The 15,674-nt window shown below is 41.8% G+C and overlaps 1 protein-coding gene across 2 annotated transcripts in view; it reads left to right on the top strand.

The window, feature by feature from the left end:
* NSUN7 (NOP2/Sun RNA methyltransferase family member 7) overlaps positions 1 to 15,674 on the top strand; it is a 298,057-nt gene that overhangs the window by 182,582 nt on the left and 99,801 nt on the right. For both annotated transcript variants that reach the window (XM_029588977.1, XM_029588986.1), the window contains exon 9: positions 15,199 to 15,300. In XM_029588977.1, coding sequence (XP_029444837.1) covers positions 15,199 to 15,300 — 102 coding nt within the window. The remainder of the gene's footprint in view (positions 1 to 15,198; positions 15,301 to 15,674) is intronic.

Here is a 15,674-nt window from a genome sequence, read left to right as displayed (position 1 = left end):
TGCCTACTGAACAGGTGTTCTCAATAGCAGGGTTCATCCTGAGTTCAGATCATTCATGGCTGGCACCAGGGTTGGTGGAACAGCTGGTCTTTCTTAAAATGAACCTCTTTCTTGGTTTCCTGGAAGTTGAGTGTATACCTTCAGAGAAACTGCCCACAGTATCTGCCCCTCAGCACATTGCTGTATTGTTGCCAGGTGCCTCTCTTGTGACTGCTGTTGCACTGCCCTGCCTGTACCTCATGCTCTGCCTCTCTTCTGGTATAATATTGTTGCGTCTGTTGGTCCTAGATGGCTTCGCACTGTTTGCCTCACCTTGTTCATGGCTCCTCCCGCTTACCTTGGGGAAAATGCAAGCCGCCCTCTCTGGCGTCCCCGGAACGGCTATGGTGCTGCCTCCCGCCATGCTTCTCCCAAGGACTTACTAGGGTGCGCGCGCGCTACCCTCATCTTTATTCCAGCTATGGCACGAACCTCGGGGGTGTCCCCCTCAAGTGACGTCACACCATCCGGGTATTTAGCCTGCTCTTACGTGCTAGCTATTTTATGGATTTTAGGGACAAAATAAATGTATGGTACAACAGGGTAATCAGGTAATAAATATCGATATTCACTCTTTGTGATGGCTTTCTCGTGTAATGCCTCCACCAATATATCCTTTACCTGATTACAAACTGCCTCATTTTATATTTATTACCTGATTACCCTGTTGTACCATACATTTATGTATGGTAGTAGTTCCATGTAAACTGCCACCCGGCAGTAGTTATTACTGTTAACTGTGAACCGGAGTGATATGTATTGTATACAGGAACTCCGGTATATAAAAACAATAAATAAATAAATAAATAAATAAATAAATTTTGTCCCTAAAATCCATAAAAATTTTAAGGATCCCCCCGGGCGGCCCATAGTGTCTGGAATTGGATCTGTATTTGAAGCACCAGCTAAATTTATTGACAGCTTTCTGCAAGATGAGGTCACACATATTAGATCTTACATTAGGGATTCCATGAACTTTATTAATCAGGTTAAAGATCTGGAGGGGAGTAGGAGTGGGAGAATGCTGGTAACTGCAGATGTCACAGCTCTGTATACAAACATTCCTCAGAAGTGCGCATTAGATATTATTTGGCAAGTATTAAAGAAAAATAAAGTCCCTTCGGGGAGAGCAAATAATTATCGTGCAACTCTCTGAAGTTGTTATCAAGGAATTCTTCTTTAGTTTTCAAGATGAATTTTACAGACAAATCAAAGGGATCCCGATGGGGTCCCCAGTGGCCCCATCGGTTGCATGTTTATACATGGCATCCTTTGAGGAGGCATACATCTATTCTTCTCCTGAGTTTCTGAAGATGGGGTTGTGGCGAAGATTTATAGACTATTTATTCTGGATTTGGGGTGGATCAGAAGAACAGCTTCACCAATTTATCCAATGGATGAATTCTTTGGATGAAAATCTGACGTTTACAGTACAGATGAGTAGATACAGTATTACATTCTTAGATATGGTGGTATGTTGGGTCGGGGGCAAATTGGAGACATCAATATTTGTTAAATCTACTGACAGAAATTCCATACTCCATTTTGATAGTTACCACCCGCAGAGACTCCGGGAGAGCATTCCAGTGAGTCAGTTTCTAAGATATCGAAGAGTGTGTTCTACTACGGTAGAATATAAGAGCAGGGCACAGGATTTGATGATGAAGTTTAAACATCGTGGATATCCTAAAAAATGTTTAAAAAGAGCATATAAACGGGGTTTATATGCTAACCGGGAAAATCTTCTTATTAAGGCAGAGCGCACCAAACTAGAAAGAACAGTATGTTGTATACCCTATTCTTCACGTAGTAAGGATATCAGAAATATTGTATTTAGACATTGGCCCATGCGTTATGAAGTTCCTGGTTGTAGTGAAGCTCCAATCTTTGCTTATAAGAAGGGTAAGAACATACGCAATCTGGTGTGTGGTCATCATCGGCTTAGTCATTCCCTGACCTGCGAGGATAAGCGTCAGGGGTGCTCTGTGTGTAATAACTGGCTAGAGATTTGTGAGTCTGAATATTCTAAAGAAAAGACCCCTTTTCAGATTAAAGGGAATTTCTCTTGTAGCACTGAGAAAGTTATTTATGCTATCGTATGCCCATGTGGGCTTATATACATAGGATATACCAAAAGAGCAGTAAGAAAGAGAATTACTGAACACAAGAGCAACATTCGCACGTCTAGGGAGGGAGCCCCTCTGGTAAATCATTGGAGGGATGCTAAACATCATGTGGAACATGTTAGATTTTTTATAGTCTCCCAATTAAGGAGAGACTTTCAGGGTAATGTTAAAGCATTGTGGCAATTGGAGCAAAAATTTATTTTCTGGTGGCGTTCTTATTCTCCGTGGGGTCTGAATACGTGGATGGAATGGGAGGCATTTTATTGAGTATAGGTGGTGTTTCAGATTTTATTGAAACAGGTAGCTGCCCCTGTATTAAGGGAGTACTGTAAAAAGAATATAGTTATGATGTCACGACGATGGGTTGATCAAATTGAGTTGAGAAGATATGGGTGTTATGATGAATATGTATGCCAGCTTAAGTTTACTTCCTTGTTCCATCCATGTTTTAACATCATTTATTTGGTCAGGATGTTAGAGGAGTAGTATGGAAGGTGACGTTTGCACGTCAGAGTAGGCATTTTTGACGTGCAGTGAAGTGATGTGGCAACTCAGGTACGTCCCCAGCGTTGCTTGGACTGCGGACGTTGTATGGCTGGGAAAACGAGGAGGTATATGCTGCAGGTGTTATGATTAGTGCACTAGGTTGTGAGTTCATGATTGGCTGTTGGATATTTAAATAGAGCTGGAGGGGGAGTTGTTCCTCCCTTAACATTGCCAGTATGAAGAGGAAATGAATGGAGCGGCATTGAGCAATGGTGTTGCACTGTCCAGTAAAATAGTGAGAGACTAATATCGAGATTCGTTAGTTGTGGAAGTCCAGTGAAGGTATGTGAAGGTGTGGGTAGTGGAAGAGGATATGGACTTTAGGTTTAATGGTTACATAGTTGTTTGTTTATACCTTCAGAAAAATCGAGTCCCTCCTTTGGGTATTTGGCCATCGGCGGGAATTTTGTGTTAACTGGCTGTAAAAAGGCATATGGAAATGCATGGGTATGTACTCATATTGTTTCACTGTCTGTTATCATGGGTATGGTGAGGATTGTACCTCAATGAGTTTAAAAACATGTTTTATATAAATATATTTGTTTTCATATTTTAGATGCACTTTGTAAGCATATGTAGCGAGGTCCGGATAAGCGGTGTCCAGTTGATTATGGTAGGTAAAGGTAGGGGCTTATAAGTTGGTGGTCTTGGTTGTGAAAAATGATTGAAATAAATTTAAATGTGTCTTTTTAGATATTCATTTCATTGAAAATGATGCACGATTGAAATTGTGCATCAGATAATAAGAGTCCCCTGAAGAAGCCCGATTTTAGGGTGAAACAAGGAGCCTTGTTGGGGCATTGGACATCAATAACACCGACTGAGGAAGATTGAGGCGTGATAAAAAGTGGGGTATCGGTACATCAATTGTAAAGAATTGAATTGAACATGAGTCGTTTCACAAATGTAAAATTAATTTAACATATGAATAGATGATAATATTAACGATATTAGATCATTTTTATGGGGTTTTAAGTGGATGAATGAATGAGTGTGTGTGTGATATTAGGGGGTTAGGGTTGGAATAATAATGAGTTAGGACTTGTCCGGACGGGGTGTATACAAAAAGGTGATTTAACATTGAATTATCAAAATAGAAATTATGATAAGTTATATGTAGGTTGAGGGGTAATGGGATTGATGAATATGTAATATTGAATATGATGATATGAGATATTATGTATTTAATGTAATTCAAATGATATTTATTTATTTACGATTTTTATATACCGATGTTCATTTCAAAAAGAGATATCACATCGGTTTACAATAAGGTACAATAGGTAATTCACTATCCCCTAAAAGGGCTTACAATTTAAAATTTTTGTACCTGAGGCTAAGAGATTACAAAAATAAAATCATCAAAATCAAAGTTCTTAACAATTAAGCAAAAGGTATAACAAGGAGCATATTAAACAAATAACACAAAGGGGTACACAAAGGGGAGTGCCCCTTTGTTGCACCCCTTCGACGCGCGGCGCCTGCTGGCTTGGCGCCTTTCAAACTGCCCGGATCCGTTTGCGATGATGTCAGGGGAGGGGGTGGGTCTCAGAATCATGGCTTTCCCCACAGAAATCTCTTCTCAGTTTCAAAGGCAGTTTTTTCAATTTTTTTTTGTCTTTTTACCTTGGATGTTAGCTGTTATATTTATATGATATATTTAATCATCTTAATTAATGTAACACATTAAATATTTGTGTTAAGTACAATAAAGGATATAATTGTAAAAAATTTGAAGAGTAATTTAAATTGTTGGTATATATTGATGAATTATTTTAGGAGTCCCCAGGTGGCTTAGGGTATTCATGCCACTGTTTGTGCTGCTTTGCTGCTCTTTTGGTGCCTTGGGCTGTTCATACCACTGTTTGTGCCTTTTGTTGCTCTCTCTATTCCTTGGGATTTTGATGTCGTACTGCTATTTTCCATACCCTGAAATCTACCTCCTGGGGTCTTTGATGTCCTTCTGCGGTTTCCCCATACCCCACATTCTATGCCTTGAGGATTTTGATACCACTGTTGCTGCTGCTTTGTTCTTATCTGGTCCCTTGTGGTGTTCATGCCACTATTGTTGGTGCCCTTTGCTCCTCTGTAGGTGTCTTATGATGTTTGTCACTGTTACTACTGCTTTGCTCCTCTCACTATACCTTTTGGGTGTTCATGCCATTGTTGATACAGCTTCACCTCTCTGTGTCTTGGGATGTTCATGCCGCTATTGTTTATGCCCTGTGTCACTCTGTAGGTGACTTATAATGTTTATGCCACTGTTGTGCCATTTGCTCATCCTTTGGTGCCTTAGGGTGTTCATACCACTCTTCTTGCTACATTGCTTTGCACCTATGGCAGTGCTTCTCAACCCAGTCCTCAAGACACACCTAACTAGTCAGATGTTCAGGACATCCACAATGAATATGCATGAGACAAGATTTGCATGCACCGCTTCTATTATATGTATTATGTTTATTATATATATCTTCGCCCAAGCCTTCCCGGAGAACTAAGACCAGAGGAATACAATGACACTTTACACCCTGATTCCCCTCTCCCTCTGTACTTACGTTTCTTATAGTGCCATATCTCAGTTTAATTAGGCCTTGTTGTTCATTGTAAGTTCTCTGCAAGTTCCTTATTGTCCAAGTACTTTATTGTTACTCTGTTTTCATTGTAAGCTGTCCAAGAGGCATCAGTTTGATTTCACTGTAAACCGGTGCGATATGTATATTATACAGGAACATCGGTATATAAAAATAAAAAATAAATAAATAAATATGTAAATCTATCTCATGGATATCCTGCAAACCTCTCTTGATGTCTTTGGGTGATGGGTGTTTCTGCCTCTGCTCCTGTTGTCTTCAAAGCTCTTTTCAAATTCCCTTACAGTACTTACTGACCATTGGTCTTGTCATGCCAGTCTGATGCTTTACTTACTTGCTGTACCCCTCATGGTCCCTTGGGGTCTTCATGCTACTGTTGATGACCTTTAATGCTCTTTTAGTGCTTTGGGGTATTCTTGCCACCCTTGGTGCTGCTTTGCTGTTCTTACTGTGCCTTGGAGTAGTGATGTTTGTTTGATACTTTGCCCTGTCACAGTGCCTTGGGTTATTCATGCCACGTTTGGTGCCACTCTGCCCCACTCCGATGTCTTGGCATGCTCTTCCCTCTGCTGCTAAATATCTGCTAGGTTTACTAAACTTAAAAACCCAAGTTTTGGAGTCCACAATAGGATGCATTGCTTCCCCCATCGAATTTAAAGAAAAATGAATGACATGAATACAATTTTTTTTATTTGAAATGAACAAAATGCATTACAGAGGCATACAAAATGAATTAACAAACCTAACCCATAATTTTGTTTTCTGCACACATCCCTACATCGTGGTGTCAAACTTCTACATCAGTCATCTGTTTAATATTCTCCCATGGCCACAAGAAGTCCTGCACAACTTGATTATAAGAGACCTCCAGTTTATCTCGTGTGGAATAAAGCCTTTAGTAAATGCACCCAGCTTTTTGCTTCTTTATGCTCCAACAAGCTTGGCTTTGCTGTTTTGAAGAGAAGTCTAATTGGATAGCAGACTGTATGTCTTTCATTTATGCCTAAACAGGTTTGAACTTGGAGGAGCATGTCAAAGGCCAAAATGTCATGGCCATGGCTGTGTTGGTAACCCATCTAAGCTCAACCTTTACTGAGATATCCAGTTCTGTGATGTCTTCTGTTCACACATTTAGATTACATTATTTAGACAACAGATTTGAACAATCAGTTCTCCAAGGTCTCTTTGAAGTCTGAGCCTAAATCCAGCCTCTATATGACTTATTTTGTTTCCTGTTGAAAAGAACATAAAAAATGGCTTTGGTGGGATTTCAGTCCTATTGGTTTATTGCTTTATCTTATAATTCGGTGATTTATGACAAACACATTTAAAAATAATCATTTAATCCCCAGTCAGCATTTAAAAAAAATGTTTCCCAACCCTGTATTAGCCCATAAAATAACATCAACCTTCATCCTCAACCTAATAAACAATCCCAACTTTTGATTTATACATATTTAAGACATCAAAATACATATAGCCCCTAAAAAAAATTCTCAAATTTACTAGCCTATCTGGTTCTGTTTTGTTTCCCTTTTTTAATACAAGACCAGCCCTTATCTAGGAAGTCTCATCTGTAACACTAGGTGAACTGCTTGTCTTTAGAGAAAACAAAGTTGCTGATCTGTAAGGAGTGTTATCCCAGGACAAGCAGGATGCTAGTCCTCACATATGGGTGACGTCGCTGACTGAGCCCTATTGCGGGAAAAACTTCTGTCAAAATTTCTAGAAACTTTTGACTGGCAGCCTGAGGCTACCGAGCATGCCCAGCATGCCATGATATTCTCTGCCACAGGGGTCTCACTCTAGTCTTCGTTTTTCCACGCTGCCCTCAGCATCGCGGTGACAGGAGCCCTGTGAGATCTTCTCACTAAGTTTGACTGAAAAAGTCACTTTTTTCTCTTTTTTTTCCCACTTGGGGTCTCACAAAATCTCATTTGTCACCGGATGGTGACAAAAACAATTATTTTGGATTTATTTCTCTTCTCAGGATTTCTCTTCTCTTCTCAGAGATTTTCCATCGACAGCTGTCGATAGAGACATGGCTTCGGGCTTCAAACAATGCCGGTCTGTAACCGGACCATGTCTATAACAGATCCACATCTTGAATGTGTAATCTGTTTAGGAGAGAAACATGAAATCTCTTCATGTGTACAATGCCAGGAAATGACCCCGAAAGGCAGAAAGCTGGGGCAGGAGAAAATGTCACAGCTTTTCCACCTCCAATGAGTGCCTTCACCATCTACTTCGACGAAATCTTCACCAACAGGGGTCACTAAGAAAATTCTTCTTAAAAAATTGCGAATCGAGGGATCCAGCGATGCTCCATCACCAGTACCGTCGACATCATCGACCAGGTCAGTATCGGAATCGAGGCCTAAACACAAGCACCGACGTCATCGATCCTCTGTGTCTCCGTTGCTTCCTCCCCCGGGGGAACCGACTGCAAAGCGGCACAAGTCAACCGAACCTCCGCTGACCTCGGTGTCCTCGATTCCCTTGCTGACACCGTCGGCATCGACATCCCAGGCACTACCATCAAGGCCAGATTTAATCGGCCTAATAAGACAGATGGTAAGGGAAGCCTTCCAGGCGCAAATTCCAGCGTTATCGTCTATGCCGGCGGCTGCATTGCCACCTCCAGCCGCGCTGATGCTGGTGATACCACAGATACCAACCTCGATGCCACAGACGACGATGCCATCGGAGCCATCAATGTCTATTCCTCTTTCGACTGTACAAGTTCCATCGATGCTACAACCCTCGATGCCACAAGACGCCTTCGGTGACGGTTCCAATCTCGATGTTTTCTTTCTCCATACATCGACTTTGACCATCCCTTCTACTTCACAGCCGAAGTCGGTTTACACGACTGCACCCACCTTACCTCCTCCTCACAAGGCATCGGCATCAAGACATGTCATCGACAAAATTAAGATACTCTATGCCAAAACACCCACCTGCATCTTCTGAAGCTCCAAGTGCAGAAGCAGCATTACACGGTATCCTGACTAAAAGGTACCAAGAATTACTTGCTTCTTTGCCTGCTAATCCGGTGGAGGAGGACGTAGAGGACATTGTATCTGAAGACCCTCTACCTGGACCCTCAGGCGTACCTCAAATTCCTAGGACTACACCTACTCAGCAACCTTCTGGATATGATACTTGGTCGGACACTACATCAGAGGTCTCATCTGAAGACTTCATGTCTGATCCCTTCCCACCTCAGGCTAGAAAACAATCGCCTCCAGAGGATTTTTCTTTTTCTACCTTTGTCCAAGAAATGGCGGATTCTATCCCGTTCAATTTGCAGGCAGAAAAGGGTGACAGACAGCAAACTCTGGAAATACTCCAGTTTGTAGATCCTCCCAAACACAATCTCGCAATTCCTATCCATGAGGTGCTCTTACAGTTACAACAACGCATCTGGGAACATCCCTGCACGGTTCCTGCAGTGAACAAAAGAGTAGATTCTACGTACCTGGTGCAATCGGCACCAGGCTATCAAAAACCTCAACTGCCCCACCACTCGGTGGTCGTAGAATCTGCGCAGAAGCGTTCCAGACATACAAGAACCCATTCATCTATCCCTCCAGGCAAGGATAATAGATTTCTGGATCAAATGGGTCGAAAAATCTTTCAAGGAGCAATGCTGACCTCTAAGATCTCAGCATACAAACCTCTACATGACCCAGTACCAGAGGAACCTCTGGAAACAAATGGAAGCGTTTGTGCCATCCCTGCCTGCACAATATCAAGAGGCAGCACAAAACATCATTAACAAGGGGTTAGACACAGGGAAACATGAGGTCCGAGCCGCCTATGATGCCTATGAGAAGGCTTCGAGAGTTGCTGCATCCGGCATTAGTGCCAGAAGATGGGCCTGGCTCAAAGCCTCCGACTTAAGACCAGAGGTGCAGGATAAGCTCGTCGACCTTCCTTGCCTTGGGGATAATTTGTTTGGCACCAAGGTACAAGATGCAGTTTCACAACTACGTGAACACACTGAGACCTTGCGACAATTATCTTCTCTTCCGCATGATCCATCAACACATGCTAGCCGCAGGCCCCCACGAAGGGACACTAGGCACCCATTCTATAGACAAAGGAGATATTATCCTCCTTCATCCAGACCGAGGCCTCCCAGGACCCAACAGCGACCACAACGAGGCAACAAAGAACTAGGCCTCAACCAGCTCCACAAACCGGACCTGCCACTGGATTTTGAGATCATATCCAGAGAACAAGACCTCTACTCCAATCCTCGACCAACACTGCCAGTGGGAGGAAGACTGTCCACTTTTTATAATACTTGGACGTGAATAACATCGGACCAATGTGTCCTCTCAATTATACACAGAGGATATCAACTCAACTTCATAACCATTCCTCAAGATTTTCCACCGCGTTCCTCTCATCTCAGCAAAAATCATTTGCTTCACCTACAAACATAATTATCCACTCTCCTGAAAGCCAGGACTGTAGAGTTGGTGCCCTAGCTTCAGCAGGGCAGAGGATTCTATTCCTGTTATTTCCTCATTCCAAGGAAAACCGGAGGCTTACGACCAATCCCAGATCTCAGAAATCTCAACAAATTTCTAAAAAAAGAAAAATTCAGGATGGTCTCTCTAGGCACCATGCTTCCCCTTCTTCAAGCAGGAGATTGGCTTTGTTCTCTGGATCTTCAAGATGCTTACGCTCACATTCCAATATTCCCTCCTCATCGCAAGTAACTGCGCTTCATGGTGGGTCATCAACATTTCCAATACAGAGTACTGCCATTCGGACTTGCCTCTGCTCCCAGGGTTTTCACAAAATGTCTGGCAGTAATAGCAGCCCACTTGCACAAGCAAGGTGTCCATGGCTCATCAGAAGTCAATCTCAACAAGGAGCTCTCACTTCTCTCAATCACACAATTACTCTACTTCACTCCACGGGTTTTCTCATCAATTACCAAAAGTCCCATCTTACTCCATCTCAACTGCTCCAATTCATAGGAGCAGAACTGAACACCATCCTTGCAAGAGCCTTTCTACCCGAAGATCGGGCGGAAACACTATCCTCATTAGCAAACTCGATTCACTCCGGACATCAGGCAACAGCCCATCAGTTTCTCACCTTACTAGGCCATATGGCCTCCACAGTTCGTCACTCCTATGGCACGGCTTGCCATGCGAATTACCCAATGGACTCTAAGGTCACAATGGATACAAGCCATTCAACCGCTTCATTATCCAATTCAAGTAACCCACCAACTAAGATCATCTCTACTTTGGTGGGTGAACATGGACAACTTGCGCAAGGGCCTACCCTTCCAGCAACCAGTCCCACAGATAACGTTAACTACAGATGCATCCATCTTGGGTTGGGGAGCTCACATACACAATCTCCAAACCCAGGGTACTTGGACAAAGCTCGAAGCAACTTTTCAAATCAATTTCCTGGAGCTTCGAGCTATACATTATGCGCTACATGCGTTCAAGGACTGCCTTTCACACAAGACTGTTCTCATCCAAACGGACAACACAGTTGCCATCAACAAACAGGGCACAGATTTGGGCCTGGGCCCTGAAACACTCAATGTTCCTCCGGGCCACTTATCTGGCAGGCATTCACAATGTAGTGGCGGATCGACTCAGTCGTCTGTTCCAACCACACGAGTGGTCCCTGGATCCCTCAGTAGCGACCAGGATATTCCAAAGTTGGGGACAACCAGCAATAGATCTCTTTGCGTCACATCTGAATCACAAAGTGGACAATTTCTGTTTTCTACACACGCATAAGAATCAGTCAGCCAAGGACACCTTTGCTCGCCCTTGGAACTCAGGCCTACTATACGCGTATCCTCCGATACCGCTCATAACCAAGACTCTAGTGAAGCTACAGCAGAACAAAGGGTCCATGATACTCATAGCCCCGTATTGGCCTCGACAAGTGTGGTTTCTCACACTCCTAGACCTCTGTCAGGGATCCAATTCGTCTGGGAGTAGCTCCCACTCTCATAACTCAGGATCAGGGTCGGTTGCGCCATCCCAACCTCCAATCCTTATCCCTGACAGCATGGATGTTGACAGCTTCATTTTACAACCACTCAATCTTTCAACCAATGTATCTCAAGTGCTTCTAGCTTCACACAAACCTTCCACACGAAAGAATTACTCTTCCAAATGGAAAAGATTTACTATGTGGTGCAGACAAAAGAATATAGACTCTTTCACCTGCCCCACAGCCTCTCTGTTAGACTACTTATACCATCTATCAGAATCTGGTCTCCAGACTTCATCTGTAAGAGTCCATTTAAGTGCAATCTCAGCTTACCATAACAAGATGGGAGATGCACCAATATTCACACAACCTCTTGTCAGCTGGTTTATGAGAGGTTTAACTCACCTTAAACCACCAATACGGCCACAAGTCACAGAATGGGACTTGAATTTGGTATTAACAAGACTCATGCGTTCTCCTTTAGAACCCATAGATTCTTGTGATCTTAAATTTCTCACATGGAAGACTATCTTCCTCATAGCCATTACATCAGCTAGAAGGGTTAGTGAATTACAAGCACTAGTCACGTACGTACCCTATACAAGGTTGCTAACTGACAGAGTGGTTCTTTGTACACATCCAAAATTCCTCCCTAAAGTAGTTACGAAATTCCACTTGAACCAATCCATAGTTTTACCCACATTCTTTCCAAGGCCTCATTCTCACCAAGGTGAACGGGCTTTACATACTTTGGACTGTAAGCGTGCACTATCTTTCTACTTAAACTGCACTACAGTCCACAGGAAATCAAATCAACTCTTTGTTTCCTATGATCCAAACAAACCAGGGAAAGCAGTGGGTAAACATACTTTATCCAATTGGCTAGCAGATTGTATACAGTTTTGCTATGAAAAAGCAGGCATTCCTCTCCAAGGGCGAGTAAAGGCACATTCAGTAAGAGCAATGTCGACCTCAGTAGCACACTATTGTTCAGTGCCAATCCTTGACATATGTAAAGCAGCAACATGGAGTTCTCTTCACACCTTCGCAGCTCATTACTGTTTGGACAAACAAAGCCGACAAGATTCAGCCTATGGACAATCTGTCTTAAAGAACTTGTTTACAGTTTAAACCCAACTCCTTCTACATCCAACCTGCTGTGATCTTCGGCTGACTCATTTCAACAACAATACTTCACTGTTGCCTCACTGCAAAATGACTCCGCCTCTAGCTTGCTAATCACCCATATGTGAGGACTAGCATCCTGATTGTCCTGGGATAAAGCAAAATTGCTTACCTTGTAATAGGTGTTATCCCAGGACAGCAGGATGTATTCCTCACGAAACCCACCCGGCACCCCGCGGAGTTGGGTCTCACATCTTTTATTATTTTATTTTTTGCTAAAGCTTATTGCTACATACGAGACTAGAGTGAGACCCCTGTGGCAGAGAATATCATGGCATGCTGGGCATGCTCAGTAGCTTCAGGCTGCCAGTCAAAAGTTTCTAGAAACTTTGACAGAAGTTTTTCCCGCAATAGGGCTCCGTCAGTGACGTCACCCATATGTGAGGACTACATCCTGCTGTCCTGGGATAACACCTATTACAAGGTAAGCAATTTTGCTTTGTCTGAAGACATCAGTTCACCAGTCCAAATACCCTTTCTCTTCCTTTCCTGGAATTGAGCTGATTTTCTTAATTAAATAATTGAGGCATGCTACAGGAACCACCACACATACCCAGAGGGATCTTGATTTTTTTCCCTGGAAAGTTTTGGAAAAAGTGTTGTAGATCGCAGTAATGGTGATTAGGAAAAGAGGGTGTGGCTCAATACTAAAATCAGGGACATTGAATGTAATGGATATTGATGTACATCTGCTGACCAATTGAAGTTATAGTCATATCTGCCCCATATAATAGCGTGGATATTACAATTCACATAGGGGTCAGTTTTCAAAGAGCCACTGAGTGGATAAGATGACACTCATTTTAGTAATGTTTACAGCAATTTTTACCTAAATCCAATTTAGCTGGTCAAAATGTGCTGCTATGTTTACAGCTGAGGTACCCCACCTAAAAACTTAAGTTGGTGCTGAAGGACAGCACTAATTGGCTAACTTTATAAGTCTTCCTCAGGAATGACCCTGGAGTCATCCCTTTTTGACCAGCTAAATTTGTCCACCTTGTGAATTTAAGAGATTAAATTTAACCATTTAATGAAGGGAACACTTTTTTTAAAGCAGAGATATAATCAGTTTAACCATCGAAATTAGCTGTTTAAATATATTTTTAAAAATCCCTGCTGTAGCCTTATTGATCATGTTTCAGTACTTTAGTATTGTTGATCTTTGCAGAAGGACAAATCAATGTCTTGTTAGGGTAATCAATATATACAAAAGATGTTTTTAGACCAAATGTATATAAATGTGGCTTGTGAATATTTATTGTGGATCTTCTGAAAATAAGATTTTCTCTCAGTTCTGTCATATGGAGAGAGTTTAATAGTGGGCTGCCTAGGGATCTGTATTGGGACTGGTTCTTTTCAATATGTTTATAAATAATCAGGAGAAAGGAATGATGAATGAGGTGAAATGATTTGCATATGACACAAAATTGATCAGTTGTCGGATCTCTAGCTGATTGTGAGGAATTGTAAGAGGACTTTGCAAGACTAGAAGGTTGGGCATCTAAATGGCAGATGAAATTTAATATGGACAAATACAAAGTGATGCTTATAGTGAAGAATAATCCAGACTATAGGTATACAATGTTAGGTTCCATTTTAGGCCACTTAGTAAAAGGATCTTGGAATCATTGTGGACATTACCCGTGCCCAGTGTGTGGTGACGGTCAAAAGAGCAAATAGAATGTTAACTATTTATTAGGAAAGGAAATTATCCTCATAATGCTCCTGTATCGATCCATGGTGCAACCACAGCTTTTGAGTATTGTCTGCAGTTCTGATCACCTTATCTCAGAAAAGATATAATTTTGCTAGCAAAGGTACAGAGAACGGCAACAAAATGATAAAAGGGATGGAATAGCTTCTCTATGAGGTGAAGCTAAACAAGTTAGCTTGTTTAGCTTCAGCGTGGAATAGACAGCTGAGAGGAGATATGTTAGAGGTTTATAAAATCATAAGTGGGGTGGAATATGTAAATGGGGAACATCTATTTACTCTTTCAGCTGGTACTAGGACTAGAGGACACAAGCTAGTAGCACCTTTAAAACAAATCAGAATGAGCATTTTTTCATTCAGCATACAGTAAAACTGTGGAATTTGTTTCCAGAGGATGTGCTGAAAGCAGGTAGCATTGCTGGGTTCAAAAAGGGTTTGGACAGATTCCTGGAGGAAAAGTCCATAAATCATTATTAGTCATGTAGATGAAAGTTAGTGCTTCTCCCTGGTTAGGAGTAAAAAGGATTGGATCAATTCCTTGGGATCCTGCCAGATGCTTGTGACCTGGATTGGCCACTATTGGAAACAGGATACTGGGCTTGATGGACTTTTGGTCTGACTCAGTATGGCATTTCTTATATTCTAATGTTTTGACCCTTAGGCACCAGAATTGTGCACCCCTTTTGATAAATACTCAAAAGAAAGACACAGCTAATTGTTATGTCACAATAGAATGAGCTCTCTATTCAGTTACATACTGCAGTGGCCCTTACTCATCCTGTTAGTTTCTGCCAGTTCAGCCTTTCTTGTCCTGTTTTAGTTTCTGCTATTTTTTCTCAAAGGCAATACTTTCCAGAATTCACAAAACTAATTTGTCTAGCTAGTTGTAAAAATATATACATGTAAACTATTACGTGCTGCTTTAGTGGGAGTCTACTTCTAATAAAACTGCTCAAAAGCCAGAATGTCTGAATGTTCACAGCTCAAGAAATTACTGTTTCTTTGTAATACAGATGCAGGCTTACTTCAAGATTTCTCTCAAGGATCTGTGGCAGAAGATAAGCTGCATGTTCTTGCCAGGCAACAACTTCTAGAGTTAACACATGCAACAAAATGTAAGTTTTAGTAATGTTCATTTACAAAACGTTATTGCACTAAAATAAACCATGTTGAATACAGAAAAGTTAGGACTCTTAAAATAATGGTGTTACCTAAACTCCTTTGTATTTTTAGAGCTAGCCTAATAGATATTAACCCTTTAAGCATTTTAAGCTCCATTATCTCGCTGATTTGTCTTTGGGGGCTGAGATTGGGGGTAGAGGTCCTAGATTACAGCTTAGTACATTACAGAGGTTATGGAAGACTGGTGGATTAGATTTGCCAAACTTTAGGCTCCCTTCTTCGAGGACACAGAACCTGTTTTGAAAGAGTGGATGGAAGGTAACAATCTAGAAAAAGCTTTGGTTCTTTTGGATAGTTTGACTTACTG

The sequence above is a fragment of the Rhinatrema bivittatum genome, chromosome 1 (genome assembly GCF_901001135.1).
Source record: "Rhinatrema bivittatum chromosome 1, aRhiBiv1.1, whole genome shotgun sequence".
Lineage (NCBI taxonomy): Eukaryota > Metazoa > Chordata > Amphibia > Gymnophiona > Rhinatrematidae > Rhinatrema > Rhinatrema bivittatum.
This window is presented reverse-complemented; position numbering and strand designations above follow the sequence as displayed.